The 22,521-nt window shown below is 51.7% G+C and overlaps 1 protein-coding gene across 2 annotated transcripts in view; it reads right to left on the bottom strand.

The window, feature by feature from the left end:
• Nucleotides 1-21,375, bottom strand: part of SORL1 (sortilin related receptor 1) — a 215,236-nt gene extending 193,861 nt beyond the window's left edge. For both annotated transcript variants that reach the window (XM_075546728.1, XM_075546729.1), the window contains exon 1: nucleotides 21,064-21,375. In XM_075546728.1, coding sequence (XP_075402843.1) covers nucleotides 21,064-21,351 — 288 coding nt within the window. In that variant the 5' untranslated portion in view covers nucleotides 21,352-21,375. The remainder of the gene's footprint in view (nucleotides 1-21,063) is intronic.
• Nucleotides 21,376-22,521: the final 1,146 nt, after the last annotated feature.

Raw genomic sequence — 22,521 nt, 5'->3', positions numbered from 1 at the left:
TAAATAATCCTACCACGGGAGAGAGTTCTTCATGTCAAATAAATGATGCTTCAGGAAATGCCCCCTGCACGACTAGCAAGACCATAACGTTTCCTGCTCCCTGTGAGGATCTCGAAGTGCTGACCAACCTTTTGAAATCTCAGAAAAGCTGGTGACACACTCAGAGCCAGCCCCCTCCAGAGTCAAGGGTGAGCACTTTCTCTGGCAGAGCAAGGTCTGAGTGAAGACGATTCCATCGGCCTCCTCAGGCCACCGCGACCCTGGTACAGGAAGATGATCGAGCTGCGGAGGCTCCATTAGCCCTGGCACAATCCAGCCCCACGGCCCATGTCCACGTCCACTCTCACCTCTTGCACAGATACAAGTGCAAGCCTAGGCTCACCTGCTCGCTTACTGTCTGTCTGTCTCATCATGATTGGGCAGTAGAAAATCTGCCCCTCCTTCCCATTCCTCCTCCCACCCACCCTAACTTTCCCACCCACTCCAGATGACTCAGGGAGAAGGGAAACGGCTGCCCCCAAGCCCTTGGCAGCCAGAATGACAAAGGAGCTAATCCTTAAACTGTTGTGCTCTGAGTCTCAAGCACCTGCATCTAATTTGATCCAGGACACCGAAATCTTTGTGGAAAACACAGGATTTGAAAATAAGATCTCTTTAACCAAAAAGACCCTTGATAGTTTTCGGGGAAATACATTGTTTCAAAACGTCCCTCCTGGTCCCCAGATAGATAAGGCCAAGCAAGCGTGGTAATGATTTAATAGCTCAGCGAGTTACAGGGTGGAAGCAGCTAAGGAAGCCTCTGGAGCCCTCAGCCAGCCTTCCCCGCTCCTCCCCCTGCCAGCCAAGGCCTCCTGGGGAGAATCTGCAAACACATTCCATCAGAAGCCCACCAGGAGTGATGTCCTGGGAGCTGAGGCACAAGCCTTCCTGTCCCACAACATCTTCACCCTCAGAGCCTAAGAAAACAAAAGCAACCCCATCCCCTTGGGGTTGATTCCGTCTCTTGGGGACTCCTGTGTTTCCAGGTGGAAGCGCTCCACGGGGGTCATCTTGAAGAAAGGGGATTGCCAGGCCTTTCTTCTGTGTAGCACTCCTGGGTGGACTCACACTTCCAAGCTTTGGGTTAATCATAAAAAGCCTAGCCCCACTGTCAGCAAGTCCAGTCCACCTCAGAGACCCTGTTTAGAGTCTCTGAGGCTGTCAATCTTTACGGGAGCAGACAGGCTGCCTCCCTCCCTGGGAGCAGCTGGTGGGTTTGAACTGCCCACTCTGCAACTTAGCAGCCCAGAGTGCTACCCACAGTCAATCTCGTGTGCCACCCAGAGACCACCCCGCTTGGAGCCAGAGAGGAAGAGAGGGCTGGGAAAGTATCACTAAAATTAAAAATTGGGAAGCTAGAAGAACTGCCCAACTTCACCGGAGTCTGGGGTGGACAATGTGCCAACATTCGCCTTGGAGATCCTCAAAGACTGCCGGTCAAAACTGGCCCGTCTGGCAGGTACCCAGCCATCAGGCAGCCTCGGAACCCCTTCCAAGCTCGCAGCGATCACAGTGAAAGAGAGGCCTGAACGCAGCTCTCTGGCGTCTTTCTACTGACAGAAGAGACTTACAAGAACACACACACACACACACACACACACACACACACACACACACACGACAAGCATCAAAACGCCAGAGAGCCTTCTGTAGGTTAAACAAAGAAAGCCCTGCAAGGCCAGCTTGGTTAAATCCTTTTAAATGATATTTTTTATTAGCTGTCCTTCTTCCAGCCGCAGACTCTGAAAGGACCGCCCACTGGGCGGGGGGGGCGCGCGAGGGGGGTGAAAATCCCTGGAAGAAATTATTTGTAAAATGGTCCCCAGGTACCCCCACCACAAGCAGCCCAGCTTTTCGGGCGGGGGGCAGATTCCCACTCAGCGCATCCTAGTCACCAGGTCCCCAGTGAGCCACCTGGTGGGTCACCATGGATCCCCAAAGTAGCCCGGGTGCCCATCCTCCACAAAGCACAAGCCTAAAGCCAGCCACAGGAGTCCCTGCACCCAGGGGACGCAGGTCAGCAAGCAGGCCGGCAGGCCGGCCGGCTGGTGACCACAGAGAAAGGGGCTCTCTCTAGCCATCGATCACCGGCCCCTGGACCGCACCGCCACCACCGCCAGGGCAAGAAGGAAGAGTCCTCAAAGATGCAGTTGCCAGCTAAGTCTCCAGGGACCCGAGCTCAAGGCAGCCCCCAATCAGGAGCAGCCTGCAGGTCCCAGGGGGTCATGCCTCTGCCTGGCTCACAGCAGTTTCCAGTGAGATGTTTGTCTCCTCCCCCAGCCCCAGGGGTTTCCCTCTGGCCTTCTCCCCTGAGCCTTTGCTGGCCCCCAGCCCTCTAGGGGCTGCGGCTGCTGCAGCCAGGCTCCCTGGCCACTCCTGTCCACTGACAGCTCCACCAAGAGCCATGCAGAGGGTGACAGGACACAAACCCAGAAGAGGGAGGGGGGGGTGGCTTTTCCAGTAATTTAACCTTGATGTGCAGCCAGCTATAAGGACAGCCCTGGGGCGGGAACAGTCCTCCCTCCGCTGTCCTTTGCTCATAGGAAGTCGCAGTAGCTGAGCTGGATAAAGGAGGACAAGATTAACTGCAGCAATAAAAGGGCAGGGAGGGGCCTCGGGCCTCCCCTCAAAAAGCAAGCAAGAGAAAGGGCCTATGCCACAAGGTCTCCGAGCCCACACACGCCAGCAGGCAACAGCACCTTTGGGGGACTGCAGCCTCTTCGAGGCTCATGGTCACATGATCCTGGGCGGTAGAAGGGCCTCGCAAAGGTCACCTGGCAGAGGGGCTCCCAAGTCTGTTTCCCATCAGAATCACCTGGGAGCATCCACCTCAGACCTACTGACTCCCAATCCTGCTGCCGGGAGTCCAGGAATCGGTATTTCTAAAACACCCTCCAGGTGTCTTGAATGGAGCTTCTCTGGAAAATGCTGAACCTTGTCCACCGAGGGCCCTCCTGCTAAGGCGTGAGAACCGTGTCCACCTGCTAAGGCGTGAGTGAGACCAAACGCGGCTAGAAGAGACTCACTCTTCCTGTTTTAGGAAGAAGTGTTGTCTGCTGTTTTGTTATTACCTCTCATAGGTCCCCTGGCTCTGGGCCACACGACACACAGCAGAACTGAACGCGCCCTGTTCCTGCACCAGCCCGACATCAGCTGAGGATGTTCGTGGGGACGGAATGATTGCTCAGCAGCAGATGGACAGGCCTTCCTTCCTAGTCCATCTTAGTCCTGAAGTCACTGAAACCTGTTCCACATCATAGCTACCTGCAAGTCCCAGGGACAGACAAGCGCGGCTCCACACGAGGTGGGAAGCGAATCCAGTCCTCCTCGGTGGCAGGAGGGGGGATCCCCCCACTGCCCCCCCCCCCCGATGCCTCAGGTACCTTGAGTTGCTAGGGAAGCTCCAAGAACCTCCTGATGCTGCTAGGAAGCGGATGCACCGCACACACGTGGGGATGGAGAGAAGCCAGGCACGCACAGCCACGTGGACTATGCTTTGTATGAAAGAATTATTACGTTTGTGGAAGGGAGATAGGCTGTGGGCATCCGGGGCTGCAGGGAGAAGTGACGGGGGAGTGGCTGCTTAAGGGTCCACGGGTTGATTTTGAAGTGATGGAAGTCTATAGAGAGGTGGTGGGTTTGCAACTGTGAATATACTCAATGCCACTGAATTGTACACTTTAAAGTGGGAATATTATGTTCTTCAATAAATTAAATTTAATAAATTATGTTCCTCAATAAACTAAGGTGGGGAGAGCTATATAAAGAACAGTGCGTTTCTCCAGTGCTGATTCAGCCCCACTCTGAGGAACTGCTTCTTGCATCTCATCTAGAACCTTCATGCAATCGAACTATGCAGCAAGGATGACTCACAGGGGAGGAAGGCTGAGGACTGGGCCTCTGGCCAGAGCAATCCGTCCAGCACTGTGGACAACATCTGCAAAGCATCCCCATCAGTGCAAGCCTCCTGGCCCAGCACAGCGTGGACGCCGTTCACAATGACCGCCACCACCTACACCTGCCCACACCCCTTGGTTGCTCTGAAACAGGTCCAAGTTACCCTGATTCTATCTCTGAGTCTCCATAGGCACTGGTGGCCAAAAGAGGCTGAATGATCTGCCCCTGATTATTCAGAGGGCAGGGAAGAACTGTCCACTTCCCAGCCTCCCAGCCCTGTGTTCTTATGCTCATAAATAGGAGAGGGGCTAGACCTCTGCTAATCGCTAAGTAGACAGTGAGGCCTGCTCTGCCAAGCACCATTTGAGGGTCTTGACGCGTTTCTTGCCTATTACAGCGCATAGGGTGGGTCCTGGATGGCACAATGGTTTTAACTGCATAGCTACTTACCTCAAAGTTGACAGTTCAAATACACCCACAGGCCCCTTGCAAACAAGGCCTGGTGTTCTACTTGCAAAAGGTCAGACTTTCAAAACTCTCTAGGAGTTCAAACACACACACACACACACACACACACACACACGAGTCCACTCAAGGGCAACTGGCTTGCTGTGGACTTTATGGTACAGACTCAGGGGAATCTGTACTGCAAGTCAGAACTGAACACGAATTTACAATAAAACCACCAACATCTATACAGACATCGAGGCTCATGAGGGGGGCACGAGATCTTATGGAACGGGTCACACATGGTCTCCATTTTTCCTGCTGTTATCTTTTCAAATTGGTCGTATCTAAAGATCAGGATGTCCTAGACACCCACAGCTGGTAGTGCTCACTACTCCCACACAGCTTCTTGCCAGAATCAGCTCAAGGAAGACAAATACGGCCGGCTGTTTCCTTTCTGGTTCACTCACGGTGAAATGCAAAGAAGCATTTTTTAGATTCTACAGTGAAGGATTGAGCATGCCTGCCCTCAGTCGTGAGGACGGAGGCAAAGGCTAAGGGCTCAATCTCCGAACCGCACGATGGGCCCAAGGAAACCAAGACAGGCTCTTAAGGTCCAAGAATCACAAGGTTTTCTCACACTATCTTTTTGCCAGACCCAAAGGTTAGGTATGCAAATCATCCCAGGGCCCCTTTTGTGTTCTCACTGGATGTAGGAACCGCATATCCTCCCTGGACTCAGCACCTCAGGAGGAGAGGCAAAATCAGGGTGCGGGCCCCTGCTCATGTCCTCTCAGGTCATGCCTCGAAAACAGGCATTTGTGCAGGTTGCTTCCCCACAGAGCCTTGGGACCACCATGCAGAGAAGTGCAGGCTGCCCACCGTGCAGGCAGGGAACTAAAGGGATGGTGAACATACTTCTCTAAGGTGAAACATCAATTCCAATAATGACCTTGGACTAAATCCTTAGCATTTAACTACATTCTCCTTCACTGAAACCAACAGCTCCCTGTTATGCATTTTTCCTGTCTCTTTACCACATGTGTGAGAATTCCATCCTCCCTGGATGGAATTACAATAGGGAGTCCTGGTGGAATAGTAGTTACACATTGGCCTGTGATCTGCAAAGTCTGCAGTTCAAATCCACTAGCCACTCTTTGGGAGAAAGAAGAGGCTTTCTATTTCTGTAAACAGTTATAGTCTTGAAAACCCACAGGGGCAGTTCTACCCTGTCCAATAGGGCCACTGTGAGTGGAAATCCACATGATGGCGATGAATTTGGCTTTTTTTTTTGGTTTGGGTTTACAATTTCAATTCACAGAGACTTAGATTCTTTTTTGATTGACCTTTGACGGAAAGAACTGCTGTGCCGGTTCCTTGTCCACACACTTTGCCTTTTGTCCACACACTTTGCCTTTTGTCCACACACTTTGCAGTCTTCAAAGGAACCTGTGAAAACTCTTCGTTCTGAAAATAACTGCCTGTGTTATTCCAGGTAGACTAGAGACATTCATAAACACTCATAAAGCATCCCAGTATAGTCCAGATCAAGTCCATAAGTCCAATATTAGCCCATATGTCTGAGACCAATCTAGAAAGTCCTCTTCTGACTCACGAAACACGTGCAATGACACCGAATGAAAGACGATCACAGGCCAGTGGGTGGGAAGGCTTATGGACCCAGTGATGGTGAAAGCATGTCAGCACTGGCAGGGGCTCCACATGGCTCCTCCAGCTCAGGGCACTAGAAGCTTAGTTCCATGTGTCTCGTCGCAGGAAGTGAGAGTGTCTCCAGCCTCCAGGAAGGAAATACAGGAGTTCCCAGAATCCTCAGGAGAAAGCCATGCTCACACAGAGGCTGCATAGGCTATAACCTGATCGACAGGCTAGACTCCACCCCTTCACTCTTAGTCCTCTCAAATTGACAACAGATTATGTAACTACCACACGAAGCCCTGGTGGAGTGGGGGGGGGGGGGGGCGATAAGTATTAGGCTGCTATTTACATGGTCTGTGATTCAAATTCCATGTGGTTCACATCAGTCACTCCATGGAAGAAAGAGGAGGCTGTCTGCTCCCCAAAACATTTACCATCCTGGAATCCCTATGGAGCAGTTCTTCGCTGTCCTATAGGGTCTCTAGACGTGACGGCATGGGGCAGTGGGTTAATCTGCTAATTCGGTGGGGAAGGTGAGAAAAGGCTGTAGAATGAAGGATATCACTGCCGATAAGAGATAGATCGTGGCTGAAAGCAAAGACTACCCAAAAGATGTTCACCTGTGTTTTATTGACTATTCAAATACATTCACCTGTGCGGATCACAGCGTGATAGAGAACATGGTGAGAATGGCCGTTTCCGAACATTTCACTGTGCTCATGGGAAATTCGTGCATGCCCGAGAAGCAGTTGTTCAAACAGGATAATGGCATTCTGTCCGTGTGGGTTAAAACCAGGGCAGGTGTTGCATTCAGCAGGGTTGACTACAGAAATAAATCCCGTGGTGTGTATAGACTGGGATAAGAGTCATACAGGCCCCCAATAAAATGATGTTTTTTAAAAAGAAAGAAATCTAGTGACACTCATATATGTATAAGAAAGAGCTTTATATAAAGAAGTAATTATATATCAAGAATGTATCCCAGCCTAGTCCAAACTAAGTCCATAAGTCCCTTAGCTACAAGACATGATGCAGAATGCAGGAAAATCATGGTGCAGTGAGCGCAGAGTTGTGTGGATCCAAGGTCAGTAGAAACACTGCAGGGCTCCAGCAGCAATCAGTCAGTGAGAGAGAGAGAGAGAGAGAGAGAGCACAATTCCCAGGGTCCTCCTGATAAGAAGGCCCTGCCCCCAAGGAGACGGCACGGCTGACTGCACCCCTTACCAGGATGTCTAGCATTGTCATAAAACTATCTAACCCCCTCAAGTGTGAATCAGAGTTCTATCCTCTCACCGTACTCATTCAATCCGCACGCTGGGCAAATGACCTGAGAAACTGGACCATTCGAAGAAGAACGTGGCAACAAGACTGGAAGAAGGCTCATTATCAACCTTCAGCATGCAGATGATGTAACTTAGCTTGCTGATATGAAAGGGCTGGAAGCACTTTCTCATGAAGATCAAAGACTACAGCCTTCAATATGAATTGTTCTTTGACATAAGAAAACAAAAATCCTCACGACTGAAACAAGAAGCAGCACCATGATACATAAAGAAAAGACTGGTGTTGGCAAGGACATCATTTGACGTGGGTCCACAATCCACACCCAGAGAGGCAGCAGTCAAGAAAGCACAGGGCGTACTGCAAGGGCACACACGTTACACAAGACCTCTTTAAAGGGTAAAAAAAAAAAAAAAGATGCTAATTTAAGGCCAAGGGTGCACCTGACCCAAATCATGTATTTTCTAGTCACCTCATGTTCACACAAGGGAGGAACAATGAAGAAGAAAATCACTGATACATGAGAACGAATGTGTTAGTAAAGAAAAGAGGACCTGATGCAGAGGGCTTAAGTGGAGAGCAAATGCTTTGAGAGTGATTAGGGCAAAGAATGTACGGATGTGCTTTATACAATTGATTTATGTATATGTGTGGATTGTGATGAGTTGTATGAGCCCCTAATAAAATGTTAAAAAAAAAAAAAAAGAATATTAAGTTTACCACAGACTGACAGAAGGCCAAGTAAATCTGCCGCGGAAATGCTCCTTAGAAGCAGAATGGGCTCTGGACTCGAGGATGCAGGCTACGTCTCCCAGCGTGGACATGTAATCAGGACGGACCAGTCTCTGAAGCCCATTGCGGTTCGTACAGTGGATGGAAGCTCCTTAAAAATTGTGGGTTGTGACTCCAAACCATAACTGAATAGGGGGGTTGTGGGAAAATCTAGCAACAGTACAAGGTTTCTGAACACCTAGTAACCAAGAATTCAAATCCTAACACGTAAGGAGTCTGAGGTGTGTCTGACAGCGCTGGGCTGTATTGCAAAAATATCAGGGGAAAGGGGCGTGGAGAGTGGGGAAAGTCCCGAAGCAACGAAGAGGTAGACCCTTCAAGGAAATGCACTGGGGGGGTGGGGGGGGTAACAACAACGGCTCAAACATAGCAATTGTGAGGCTGAAGCAGGACGGGTAGGCAGGCGGTGCTCCAGGTGAGTCAGCACTACCTCAATAGCGCCTAACAACAGGTAAGAAATGAGGCCTTAAGCTATTTCTAAGAGCTCTTCAGCCCAGTCCTGAACCACCCACTTTCCCTGACTCTCCTGGCCCAGTGAATAAACACTGAGCACTTACTACACTGCAGGGGAAAGATGGGGCTTTCTACTCACATAGCAAATGACGGTCTGGGAAACTCCCAGGCGCGGTTCAACCCTGTCCTGCAGGGCTGCTATGAGTCGGCATCAGCCTGATGGGAGTGAGTTTGTCCGTGTTTGTTTTGGGGATTCTATTGCAGGCGCTATGCCAGGTGTGAGGGACACAGCAGGCTGACCTAGGCCCTAAGACCTCGGCTCATACATTAGCAGAAGAGACAAGGGACCCCGCCGGTTAGTAAGGCTGTGTGACAGGACACACGCTCCTATGGGAGAGAGCGCAGTCTCACTGAAGACAAGACCTATCTAGGCCAGCAGCGGGATGTGGAGAAAGGAGCCATAAGACAGAGGTGGGGAGCTGGGCACAGAAAAGAGGCACAGAGCCAGGGGAGAGAGTGGAGCCAGGCCAGGACGGGGAAGGAGCCTGTCACATGAGAAAGCTAAAGGCCACCCTGGGGACCAGAATGTTAAGAGCCAGTGAAAGGGTAGAATTATATGCACTCTCTAGGGTGTATTTCTGTGCAGTGGGGTCACGGGGAAGAAGAATAGTTCGTTGCAGCTAAAAGGAGGTGGGGCCCTGTCTCAAAGCACGACGAACACTCTTACTTGATGAGAGGCAAGTATGGAAGAAGAATGTGGGAGAAGTCAGAAGGGTGGGGTTGGAATTGGAAAATGGCTGAGCTCAGCAGGGGCGGGCTCATCTTCCACGCTCATCTTCCAACCGCTGCGCCTCGTGTGCCGCCACCACCCATCAGAGATGGATTAGGAAGAAAGGCCTGGAGATCTGTTTCCAAAAAATCAGCCAGTAAAACTCAGTCGCAGCAGGTCTATCTCAAACTCATCACGAGAGTAGCAAGCATGGATTGGACAATGTTTCACTCCCCACCAAGACTCAAGGGCTGACCACAGGTATTCACCATCATCCCCACAGCCCGGAGTCAGTCACTTCAGTTTTCTGAGCCACAAGGTTTTATACTCCTGTAGAAGATGAGAGCAACCAATCTTATAGAACTGTGGTATAAGTCAAATAAGATTGTTGTACATACACCTATTTCATATGCATGAAAATCCTAAAGCATGATCTTCCAATATTACCAGATGGCTCTTTGCCAAAACAAGCCAGCTTCGCCAGATGGTTCCATGTAAACACCTCATCTGGGTTGGAACTCTGAGGAATGGCATAGCTGGAAAATGAACGAGCCTGTGGGAGACCTCCCTCCACAGCCGAACACACGGACCTGAGGGAAACAACTCTGAGTCCCCAGGATCCAGTTTGCTAGCTCTTTCTTCACCCCCAAAGGAACAGTGTGGCAACACTAGATCCCGGAAACCAAAGTCTTCCGAGTGTGATCCGTGGCTCCTGTACCACACTGCGAGAGAAGCTGTGAACAAGGCTAGCGCAGTGGGTAGGGCCCATCAGACCCCACAGCTCAGGGACAGGAGACCTTCCAAGCGATGGGGAGCAGGCAGAAGGCCCACCACCAGCGCAGCACTCTCTGCTAACCCGACTCCCTACTTTGCTCTTTGCCTCTACTCAACCTTGCACATCATTCTGACTTTTCTCCTCTAAACATTCAAGATCTTGGTCCAGACTGTGTGTGTGTGTGGTAGTCCTAAACATCACCACACAAGCAGCACCCACCTTGCCAAATTCATCAAACAACAATGGCAATTTACTGGTTTCTTTCCCCTTTTTTATTTTACTATGCAGAGAAAATTTCAGGGAACAAAACATATGCAGACGAGGTGAGTCATCAGTACAGTCTCATGGTACTCAAATAATTGAGCACACATTCAAAGTATCCATGCCTCCTCCCACCCTTCCCCATTTCACAGGCCACTCTGCCCACCTCCACTCTGTCCCCACCCCACCCCACCCCACCCTACCCCCGCACATCAGCATGTTCCTCCACTGGACCAAGACCACCCTTTCCCCCCAGGAGCCCCCAGGCACACCCCAGGACCAGTCTCCCATGCCTCCCTGGAGATAATACACAAACAGGATTCTTTACTATGTCAGACAAAACTTCTTATCTCTAAGAAGGTAGCTCCCACTGGATGTCTCAATCCCTGGAGGCTGTCTCTGAGCTAGCCTTTCTCCTGAGACTGCTTTTAAGCCAGGCGGGACAAGTTCAGCCAGATCAGCAGGGCACCCCGCCACTACCTCATGGCCACAGAGTCCATTCCAAATCCTGGAGGCCCCCCACTCCCCCCCCACCCCGTGGACATCAAAGTAGAACTGTACACAACAGGTTTTTCAATTCTAGGTTTTGGAAGTTAGATGGCCAAGCCTTTCTTTCTCCCCACCACCCCCCTAACCGTTTTTATTGGCATATAATTCAATGGCTCAATCACATCAAGAAGAATTGTACAATCATCACCAGAAACCATTTTCAGAACTTTTTTTTTCTATCTCGTATTCATCATTATAAGCTCCTCATTTCCCCCCAACCGCCCTGGCCCTGCGCTCACGGCACCGTTAATTCAGTTGTTGTCTCTATAGAGGGGGTCAAGCCTTTCTTCTGAGGCACCTCTGTGTAGACTTGAACCTCAACTTTGGGCCAGTAGTTGAGAGTGTTAACCATCTCCTCCACCAAGGGCCACCCCTTCTGGCCACAGAGTTTTCTGGGAGCAAAAATCGTCACCATGACACTTTCTCTCCACTCACTAGGATCTCGGCTCACTCCACTCAACACACACAAGGATCTTACATCCCAGTGCAGGGCCTTCTCACTGGTCAAAACCCACGCTGGCTTCACCGAGCAGTCCTCTTTCAATCCGCAGTCATTTGCGGGATGAGGATTTCTACTCAACCGACCCGCCTCTTTTCTAAGTACCAGACGCAATTATCAGTTTCCTTGTTAATTTAAAAAAAGAAGAAGAAGAAAGTAAACAGCACAATGGCCCATGCGTAGCATAAGACGCATTTGATAGGCATGCATCTTTCATTGTCCTTGTCTGCCACTCACGTTTGGGATATAATCACATCAGGCTGCCTTTCTGAGAATCCATCGCTGTGGTTTTAATCTAGTTCAGGGAACTGGAGATAAATCATTGTGAAGGGTCCCCATTTTCCAAGCCAAAAGCCTGCAGCGGCAGCAACATCAATGGCATGCTAAGTTAAAGAGCAGGCCGGCTGGCTCAGGATGGCAGCTAGGCGATGAACACCGTGTGCCGGTGCTGTTGTCTCCAGGTTGGCCTGAAGGGCAGGAAGGGCGAAAGACAGACCCATCTCCGACAGGTAAGTCAACAAGGGCACAGGAAGCAGAGGGCAGGGGGCATGGACCCACAGTGCGAGCACTGTTCACAGCTCTCGCTGCCAAACAGAAGGCCAGGGACTGGTGCGCCACCTCCGCAGAGCCCAGACACAAGCGTGCCGTTGGTGCACGGGCCGTCGGAAGGGAGGGAGCGCACCGAGGGCCTGGCAGCCTTCAGCACCTCAGATGTTCCTGAAAATGCGCACTCAACTCCTGTTTCCCCAGGAAGTGTTATCTAGCAAAGCAAGGCTGCTGCCTCCAGCTGTCAGTAACCACCAGATCCCAGCTTTCCCGGACCACCCACCGCTCTTGCTCAACTTGTCTCCTCTCCTGTGATGAAAACAAACAAGCCCCGGACCACAGCTTCTCCCCTGGTGAGGAAGAGATCTGACACCACTGGGTAAAGGAGGCCGCCCACCGACTGCCTGTGAAGACTTGAATGTGACACTTGAATGTAAATTCATTATCTTAAATCAAAGAAAACACTGTCTGTGCGGAATGGCCACAAAGTGGCTCCAATACAGGAGGGACAGTCCTTCCACCATCACAGAGCATTCTATTGCCCAGCTTGGAGTTAGAGAACCCATGGGGCCAGGAAGATACAATTTCCAGCACGTGGAGATAGCAGTAATGCGGGCATGGGTGTTACCATGTGAGATAGTTAGAGTTTATTGTGCCAACCTGGCTGATAAACACATGTGGGGTTAATTGAAGGGCGGAGGGATACATGGCTCGGTGAGCCTCGCCTTTCTAGTTCTCAGGTCTCTTGCTTTCTGATGGTTGGACCACAGTGCAGCTGCCTTAGCCAGCTCCCTGCTTCAACTAGCAAAGTTCACTTCCTGCAAGACATCCCCAAGGAGAAGCCACATGGACCTACCTGGATGCAGCCCTGGGTGCTGGAGCAGCCGTGTGGAGACCCCTGCCAGCCCTGAGAAGCTCACATGTTCACTGATTTTGGCTTTCCTCCTGCAGTCGGATTCATTGCGTGTGTTTTGTGAGATGGAGGAGGACTTTGTGGACTGGTGTCAGACATATGGGTTAATGTTGGACTTGTGGGCTTGGACAGGACTGGGTTGGGATGTTTTCTTGTTGTGCACTTAACCTTTATATAAAACTGTCTCTTATACATGAGTTTCTGTGGATTTGTTTCTTCAAACTACCCAGACTAATACACCATTCAAACTCAACAACTTCCCTCTGAATAACAGGATTTTCTGATGCCTCGAGCACTCACCTGACAGCTGAAAGGCAGGTAGGTCTCAAAACAGAGACTGGTGATCCGAGGCGGATGGCTCAGAACCTTAAGAAGACCGGAACTGTTCTGCTCTCCGTGTATGCGGCCACCGTATATGTGGCCATTGAAGGTCACGAAGTCTCATTTTTATGACAGCTACCCCCAAATGCACAGAGCACGCCTCACAAGGGCCGTAAGCCTCTGATGCTCTGGAGCGGTTCAATCTCATCCGAACTGAGGAAGAAGCCCAGGACCCGGCCCTGCCGGCTTGACCAGCACCCACTCATGGGTTCCTGCGCCTGCGCTAGTCTCTGCACCATCAGCCACTTCGGTACGAGAAGGTGGCCCCTGCCACTTCTTCGAAGGCCCAAGGTTTACAGGTCAATAAGGCAATACATTAGGTCGAAATTAACTGCGGCTCATTCTAAACTGAGGGGAATGGATTTCCGTGTCTACGTGGCTAGACTGGGTCTGCATCTGCCAGTGAATGCCGGCACCCCTCGGGACCCACAGGGACCCTTGTTCACACTCCTGCAGTCAAACCCCTTCTCGAGACACTTTCTTCTGCGAGGTGCCGTTAAGTCAGTTCCCACTCTGGAAAAGCCTCGTGTGTCCCAACTGAACTGAGCTCCGTACGTTTTCAGTGGCTGATTCGCTGAAGATCACCAGGCCTTTCTTCCAAGCGACCTCTCAGTGGGCTCAAACCTCCAACCTCCCCTTTAGATACTGATGCATTAACCATTGGCACCACCCAGGATCCCCAAGCACCCAAGTCGAAATGGTCTCTCCTTGACTTCCCAGCACAACTCACTAGCACGCAGTGGAGGGAAGTGTAACAAGCAGGGCTTCAAAAGGGTGGTGGAAACATTCCATTATCTTTCCATTCTATTCGTCCTCTTGACTTTTTGAAGCCCCCTCATCCGTTTCCAGGTAATCAGCTCTCAATTATCTGTAAGTGGATTATTCTGTTAAAATTTCTCAGCCCCAAGCAGGCTTTCCCCAAGCACATTAATGCTAGCCGCCTCCTACATCCCCTGGCTTCCGCTCAAAGAATGCCACCTCATTTTAATATTGGCCTAAGCCAAAGTTATTTCGGAAGGTAAAATGACACTTAAAAAAGGCACAGCAGAGGTGAATGCATTACTTGGGGACTACGCCCTCTCCAGCTTGTTAGGACGCAATCCCCTCCTTACATGGGGCGCGCAACGGTTGGCTTCATCTCTCTCTGTCCCAGGACTGAACAACGACAACACAAGGATGGGCGTCGTCGCTGAAGAGGGAGAGGCCGCAAGCTGACGCGAAAAGATGCCCCACACGTGCACCTTTGCTTTGGGATGTGAGTTGTTCTCGGTGCGTCTCCTGGACAGTGGGTGTCAAAGCAACGTATTGAGCATAGTACTAATTTCACTTCACAGCCTATGAAGAGAGGCATTCTGGAAAAGAATACAAGTCAACCCGAGACTCACCCGCCCTACATGCTGATATCAAGAGCGCTAGCTCTTCAGATAACTAGGCTGCAGCACCCTTCCAAGCTGGAAGGGTGCTCTCCTGGCCCTCGGTAGCACTCGAAATAAAAATGAGAATGCATAATCTTTCACCTGGCCTTAGGAAAGAGTAACAGTCACTTTATATATGATGATTCACAGTCCTCCTGGCACAGTGGGGAATGTGTTGGGCTGCTAAACCTGAGGTCAACAGTTCAAAATCACCAACTGCTCCACGGGAGAGACAAAGCTTTCTACTCCCATAAAGAGTAACAGTCTCAGAAACCCACAGGGGCCGTTCGACCCTCGCTTTTACTTCACCCTCTTAATTCTCCATTTCCTTGGTCCTCTGTCTCCTTTCCTCTCATTACTTCCACCTCTGCAAACCTCCAGTCTCCACCCAACGGAGCAAGCAAGCTACTAATGAACTAAAGGGCGGTCAGTAACGATGCATGGAACTGTGCCCAACAAGAGGCGGCCAGGTGGGACCAGGAAGAGTTGTTCAAGGTCAGTTCCCTTCTGAAGCCAAGTCAACAGTCCCAGCCACTCTCCACGTACGCAGCCCCTGACACAGCCAATGCTTTGCCTTCTCTTCTCGTCTTGTGGAATGACACCGACCAAACGTCCTAACTACAGAATCAGTCACTTAATTCTTTCCCAAGCAAGTGCATCGTGCACGAATCTACGAAAGAGATATCTCAAGCTCACCAGTAGTCTACCCCAAAGGAGCGCCTTTGTTTCAGCGCCTTGTGCTATGGCATTTTCATTCTCAGGCTCAACTGGAGAAACTGAACTCCCTGGCCTCCAAAATGCAGGAATTGTGAAGAGAGAGGCTGTTAGGAGGGAAACAAGCCTGCAAATCCGCTAGGCTTTGTTCTTCATTGCAAAGGCTTTCTCCAAAAACAATACGTTAGCACAAGTCAGTGTGTTCATCCCAAAAGGGAAGATTCTGTACAATAGAAGTTCTTCTAACTTCCAGGAGAACACAAAATTACCACCCACTAACAATCCATTTGCATCCTCACCACCAAGCCAATTAATTTTCACTGCCTAGTTGTGGGTTCACCATGGGTCTTGTTATAAATACCTTTGATATAACTCCAGTCTCCTCCCTACCCTGCAGGCCTCTCAGCTTGCAGGTGTGCAGTCAGGCCACGGATGCTCATTAAGGGCCTACCACGCACCAGGGGACCACAGAGGAGCAGCTAGATGCATGCCCTCAAGGAGCAAATCGTGAGGTGAGGAGGTCGCAGAAGTAACTATACCACCGGGCAGTGAGGGCTGCGACCAGGCTCCACAGGACCCTTCCCCACCAAGTCTGGGCATTCCAAGACAACTTTGGCTCTGGGTTTTGAGAAATGGAACAGGTTTTCCAGGCAAGGCCAAAAGCATGGGAAGACCATTTTAAATAAAGGAAAAAGCAAGTGTAAATGCAATGCCCAGAGGTGTAGCCTGATATGAAATCAGGAAGAAATCCCATCCACCATGTAGTATGCAATGCAATCCCCGTTTTGCGGACTTTTTGAGAAGACAATCAATTTCACCACTTTGAACTTGGGCCGAAAGTCTTAATATTCAAGCCCAGTTATTTTCATTACCCTAATTAGTTATAATTACAAACATGCCTTTAAATTAACCTGCCCCCCCAAAAAAAATCAGTCTCCCGCACATTAGAGAATCTGAGGATCAATGTGGTCAAAGTAACCAAATCTAGTTGATGTCATGCGAGGGCACTGGCTGTTCGGTGGCAGAATCCTCAGCAGGCATGTGGAAGAGCTGGGCTCCGTTCCTTGCCAAAACGCTTCCTGTCCCTCCAGCTATCAGCGGAGGCGTGCGTCGCTATGACACCGAACTAGTTTCAGGGGAGCTGCCAGGTGAAGGAGGACTTTCTAGTGACCCACGTGTAAAACTCAGCCACTGGGTACTGTAAAAATGCGCAACCGCTGGAGAAAGCAATATGGCGCTGCCTCGAACTGCGACTAGAAATTCCGTGTGACCCAGCAATCCCTCTGCTTGGTATACACTCTGTGTTAGGCCGGACTGACTGGAAAAACAAATACAGCGATGCTCATTATAAGTGTAAGAAGGAGCTATAAGTCAAGGAGTCATTAGCTATCAAGAAAGGATGCCAGCCCAGTCCAACTCGAGTTCCTAAGTCCCGCTTCAGGCTCAAGCAACCTCACACAGTGCTGCAGGTCACAGGAAGATCGCCGGCCGGTCAGTGCAGAGTCACATGGATGTCAGGTCAGTGGAAACTGCACAGGGCTCCGGCAGCTCTCGGTGTCCAGCAAGCAGGAAAGTCAAGGCAGGGGAGGACGTTCTCCCAGCCCTCTTCATGAAAAGGCCAAGCCCACAAGGAAGCGCCATCAGGCTGTGATCTGATTGACAGCTTGGACACCACCCCTACACTTTTCTATGTCTTTGGGTTGACATAAAATTCTGTAAAAGAAGAGCCAAAGCCCCAACAGACATACATGCACACATGATCACAGCTGTACTGTTCCTAAGAGCAAGACGATGGAACTGGCCTACACGGCCACCAGTGGAGGAACGGATAAACTTGGGTCCAGACACACGGCAGAATACTGGGCATCACTAAGTAACGATGAAGCTGTGAAGCACCTTACGGCGTGGATGAGCTTGGACAATATGCTGAGTGATGTTGGTCACAACTGCACAGGAGTCAAACATTGTATGAGATCACGGTTAGAATGGGGAAGAGCGAGACAAAGGTTTTTTTCATATCAAAAAAGCAAAAGCTGATGGTTGGGAATGGGATGTAAAGCAACAAGCTAGAAAGTAACTAGATAAACCCACTGCCACCAAGTCAATGCCGACTCAGCGACCCTATCACACAGGGTAGAACTGTCCCTGTGGGTTTTCAAGACTTTAACTTTTTGTGGGAGTAGAAAGCCCATCTTTCCCCTGAGCTAGAGGGTAGACTGATGCTCACCCTGCAAAGGAGAAGAGAGGTGGTAAGCAGGGCAAGCAACTGGGAGGTTTGACGAGTACTTTAAGTTGTTGAATACAAAGTTGATTGTTAGAAACATAAACCCCTGCCTAATTCACAATAAAACTTTTTGTTTTGGCTTAATCAACCAATGAAAATTTTATGAACCCTTGGATAGCATTTTACTCTTTAAGTTAACAAACAGGAAAAGGAACCAACACAAGACAGGGCACCTTATCTCAGACGCAGCGATGTCCCTAGAAAAGTCTTCCTTTCTACCCGCCCTGGCCGGCAAGTCATTTCTAGGGCTTCCCTGATCAGACACGTCAGCTTCCCACCAGCACATTAGCTGCTCAGGCAGCCTCCTGACCTCACTTGACCTGTGTAAGGCAAGGTGCTGGAAAGTATGGAGGCTGCCTCATCACTCCAGCTCCCCAAGCCCTCCACTAGCATGCCCAAAAGTTGATTCTGACTTCAGGCAGCCCTATCGGGCAGACTAGAACTACCTCCTTTATGCTTCCAGGACTTTTAAATCGTTATGGGATAGGAAAGCCTCATCTTTCTCCCTGTGTGAAACTAGTGGGTTTGAACTGCCCACCTTCCTGTTAGCAGCCCAACATGTAACTGAACTATGCTACCAGGGATCCTCCTCTATCATAAAAACTCAAGCAAAAAGCATAGTCTTTTTCCCCTGGAGGGAGTGACTGATGGTTTCCAACTGCTGACCTTGAGGTCAGCAGAGGTGAGCCTGGTGTATTGGTCTAGGTAACAAGACATTTACATGCCTCTTAGCCTCCTCCTAAAAACTCTTTAAATTTTCTGAAAGTACAGATGAAAGCTTATTCGTACCCCCCATCTGCACCCTAAACTCATTGTAGAGCTACAATAGATTTAAGAAATATCGTTTAGATTTCAGAGAGAAAGGGGAGAGAGGATGTGGAGAAGAGCTTGGCTGAGGGCGGCAAGTAGAAAGTCCTCCTACTTTCCAGCCTGCATCGGGATGGTCTTGTGAGCAAAGGGGTGCTATGTATAACCAGCAGAGACTGCGTACAAAGCAGGTTGCCCAGGGACAACACAGGCAAACAGACACCCCTGCTAGCAGTCATTCCATCTAGTGAGTTCATGGGAGAGCCAAGAGGGGCGCCCTGAGCCCCTTCAAGGCAAGGATTCCTGTAGTTACCGAGTGTGGGACGGCAGAGCCAGGACAAGCACGTCTAAGCAAACCCGAGGTAGCCAAGTCAAGCACCCTTTTTATTAGTCTCTGGGCAGCACAGAACAAAAGCTCAGGAAGGCTCACTCAAAAAATACTCACTGCCATTGAGTCCATCCTGACTCATGGGGCAGAGCAGAACTGAGGACAGATCTATAAATTGTCCATCTTTATGGAAGTAGACACCCCACTCTTGTTTTCTTGAAGCAGCGGGTGGATTCAAACTGCTGACCTTGTGGTTAGAAGCTCAATGCGTAGCCCACTGGCCACTGGGGCAGCCACAGAAAAGAAAAACGCAGCCCCATAGCATCAGCCTTGGGTAGAATCCCTTATGAAGAGCTCCACTGCTAGCTCTCCATCTTCTACCCCTGGACCGAACTCAAGCTAGCCGGCCGTGGAACCTGAAAAGGCCCCGTTCTTAAAGTTCTTCCCGGAGAGCAGAGCTCATATCTAACTAACCCCCAAACCCCAAAAGCCGTCATAAAGCAAAGTCGCAGAAGAAACAGCAGCTGGTGCATACTTCTGCGGCCAGGAAGTAACTTCCTTTTCCTTCAACAGTGTGAGATAAGCCCCAGGAGGACTGTCTCCCACCTACAGACACTCAAAAAAACCCTCACTGCCATGGAGTTAGATGCCGACTCATAGCGACCCTACAGCACGGAGTAGAACTGCCCCAGGGAGTTCCCAGGCTTAGAAGACTTTAGGAAAGTAGAAATCCTCATCTTTCTCCCTCCTGGCATCCCTAGTCCCCAGAAGGTTGAGTCCAGGCCCCAGCAGTGCTGGGCTCACTGGAAAGACAGCATCAGGATGTCTCTGCAGAGATCCGGGACCCAGCTGTTTTCTTAGCAATTTAAAAAAAAAGAAGTTTTAGAGAGGCCACAGGAGGATCTGGGGGAAAAGGGAACAAGGCCCTGGCCCCAGAGAGACCTGCAGCCCCTGCCAACATGCACACTCTTGCCGTGTGCACCTGGGGCTGATGGCGGATGCAGACAAATGCTCTCACCCACTGCCTCCCCCCTCCCAGGCTTTGAACCAGACACATTTCCTTAAATATTTTAGACTCTGTAGAGAAACAGGGTGACTCTCTGATCCCCCAAAGGTCAGAGACTGCAGGCAAATACTGAGAGGCAGGCAGCCCTGCCAGTCACCACGGCGACAATCACGTCTCCTTTGCAAGCACTGGTTTCTATATGAACAAAATGACACAAGCGGACCAGGTGGCTTATAAGGTCCTTCCTGGCTTCGGGTTTTAACATGTGGCTCTCTAAATTTCCTGAAGAAATGCCTACGGGAAAACCGAGAAGAAGCAGACAGAACTCGGTCCTGCCATCCAGTTTGGCTTTAAAGGGAATTCTCTTGAAGCTAGCAAAGGGCATGTTTATTTACCTCCTCCACTAGTTTTTCTTCCTACATCACAAGTCAACGCCAAGCCCAGGGCCAATAAAAGAGCCACATTAATTTTGCTAAGCCGGATGCTCACAGATAAAAATCCGTTTGCAATACCTAGCACTAAGTCTGGCCATAAAGGTGAAATTTATGTTCCTTGGGAGTTAAGAAACCCATGGCCTGGATGAAAATAAACCTGTTAATAAGTACCCGTGCCCCTCAAATTCTCGCTGTCTTCTCCATCAGATTTCCAAGTGCTATGGGGGATGCGTCCGTCCAGAATAAAGTCCTAATCTTGGAGGGGAAGGGGGAGAGATACAGGCGCGCGCGAGCGCGCGCGCGCGCGCACACACACACACACACACACACACTCCTGCTTTTACTGTGTGCCAGGAGAGTGGATACGCCTTTAGATCTAGTCCACTTGGTGTGGCTGGAACCGGTGAACAGGGATCCCCCTCCTCTTGCTGTCCTCCGTAATTGTGCTGCAACTGCAGGGTGCTCCCCACTGCCAGCGGAAGCCACACTACAGGGAGCTGCTTTCTTCCAGGTCGACCCCTAAGCCGACTCTCCGGTACCTGTCGGGGGACTCCGCGGGTCTGCGCACACCCTGGGGGAGCCTGCAGGCACTGCGCTCCGAGTTACCTGGCATCGTTGGCCACCAGCGCCAGGAAGGTAAGAGCAGGGTAACTCACGGGCTGACGGCCGTGCCCCGGCGGCGGAGGGTGGAAGAAACAAATGCAAGCCGGGAAGTCCCCGGCGGTGCCCGCACGCACCTGGGAGGCGCCCGCCGAGGATGGATGCGGGGCAGAGGAAGCGCGGGCTGAGAGGGGAGGCGCGTGGCCAAGCCGCTCACCTGGCCGTACACCTTGAGGAGCTCCGGCTGCTGGGCTGCGCTCCGTCTCTTCCGGAGCTGCGGCTCCTCCGCCGGGCTCAGCCCGCCGCCGGCATCCCCGCGCGCCCCGCGCCGCAGCTCGCGCGGCTCGCCCCGCACCACGAGGAAGCCCCGCTCCTGGGCCGAGGCCGGGCGGCCGCCGAGCGCTCTGGGCGGCCACGCTGCGCAGAGAGCCCCGCAGGGCAGCAGCGCGACCAGGGCGAATAGGAAGGGGAGTCGCGGCTCCCTCCTGCTGCTCCCCGTCGCCATGTTCCGGCGAGCGCGGCTGCAGGTGGCGCCGCCGCCAGGAGAGAATGTGCAGCGCGAGGCCGGCCCGCGGGCTGGGCCCCGGCCGCGCGCGCCGCGCCCGCCGCTCCCGGGGCTCGAGGCCGCCGCGCTGCCCCCGGCTGCTCGCCGCGCCCGCCGCCGCCGCTCGGCCCCGCAGCCCGCAGCCCGGAGCCCGGCGCGCGCCGTCACGTGTGAGGCTCGCCGCCGCGTCCCCTTCGCGCACTTTCCGCGCGCGCGGCCCCGCCCCCGCGGGGATGGGGAAGTCAAGGCAGAGAGCGGCCGCGGCGCGCGCGCCCTTCCCCGGGGCGCAGTGCGCCCGCCCCGCGGCGGGAACGAGGAGTCGGGGTGGGCTCGCGCTTTCTCCCGGGGGGTGGAGCGGGGGGTGCCTCCTCGACCTGCAGGGTCAGGTCGAGGGGTCGTCCGCCACCGTGGCAAGTCGATCCTTCCGACTGCACAGCCCCCTGTCCCGCCACCCCGCCACCTTCCCCCTGCCCCCTGGCCGCCCCAACTCCACCTCCAAGGGAGAAGCAGGAGCCCAAGGAGGAAAGAACTTCACCTCCGCGCGCACAATGGGCCAGTAAGAATCCAGATAGATGCCCCCGCCCCATGGGCAACCTCGTGTCGTTTCATTTACCCTGGGCACCCAAACTTACGGAAAGAGGCACAGCGAAAAACTACCCTGGACCTACCCAAACTGCCCTACCTACCCACGCACAGTAAACACGCACTGCACAGAAGCAGCCAGAGCGGGGTCGGGATGTCAGGAGGGACTGCACAATTCCTCCTTGCTTCCCAAACTCCCTCTCAGCACGCTGGCGCGCCTGTGACCCTCCCAACGGAGCCACTGCACCTTGGTCAGAAAACGGGACTATTGATCAGATGGCCAAACTGCTGTCAGTTCTCCACCCAGCGGGGGAGGTGGGGAGGGAGGCTTGCTACAAAGCTGGGGAGGGCCATGGGGGCAGAGACACACTTTCAATCAGTCCTAAATTCAACCGGAACATCCAGGCTATGTTTGAGCCAAAAGGAGATAAAACGTCAGTCCTGGAAACTGCTGAGGAATACTCCGCAAAAATCCTTTGGGCAGGTTTTCGGGGACAGCTAAGGCCTGTCAAGCTGCAGGCCTCCCTCTTTTGTTTTATGTTTGTTTCT

Source organism: Tenrec ecaudatus, chromosome 4 (assembly GCF_050624435.1).
Source record: "Tenrec ecaudatus isolate mTenEca1 chromosome 4, mTenEca1.hap1, whole genome shotgun sequence".
Taxonomy (NCBI): domain Eukaryota; kingdom Metazoa; phylum Chordata; class Mammalia; order Afrosoricida; family Tenrecidae; genus Tenrec; species Tenrec ecaudatus.
This window is presented reverse-complemented; position numbering and strand designations above follow the sequence as displayed.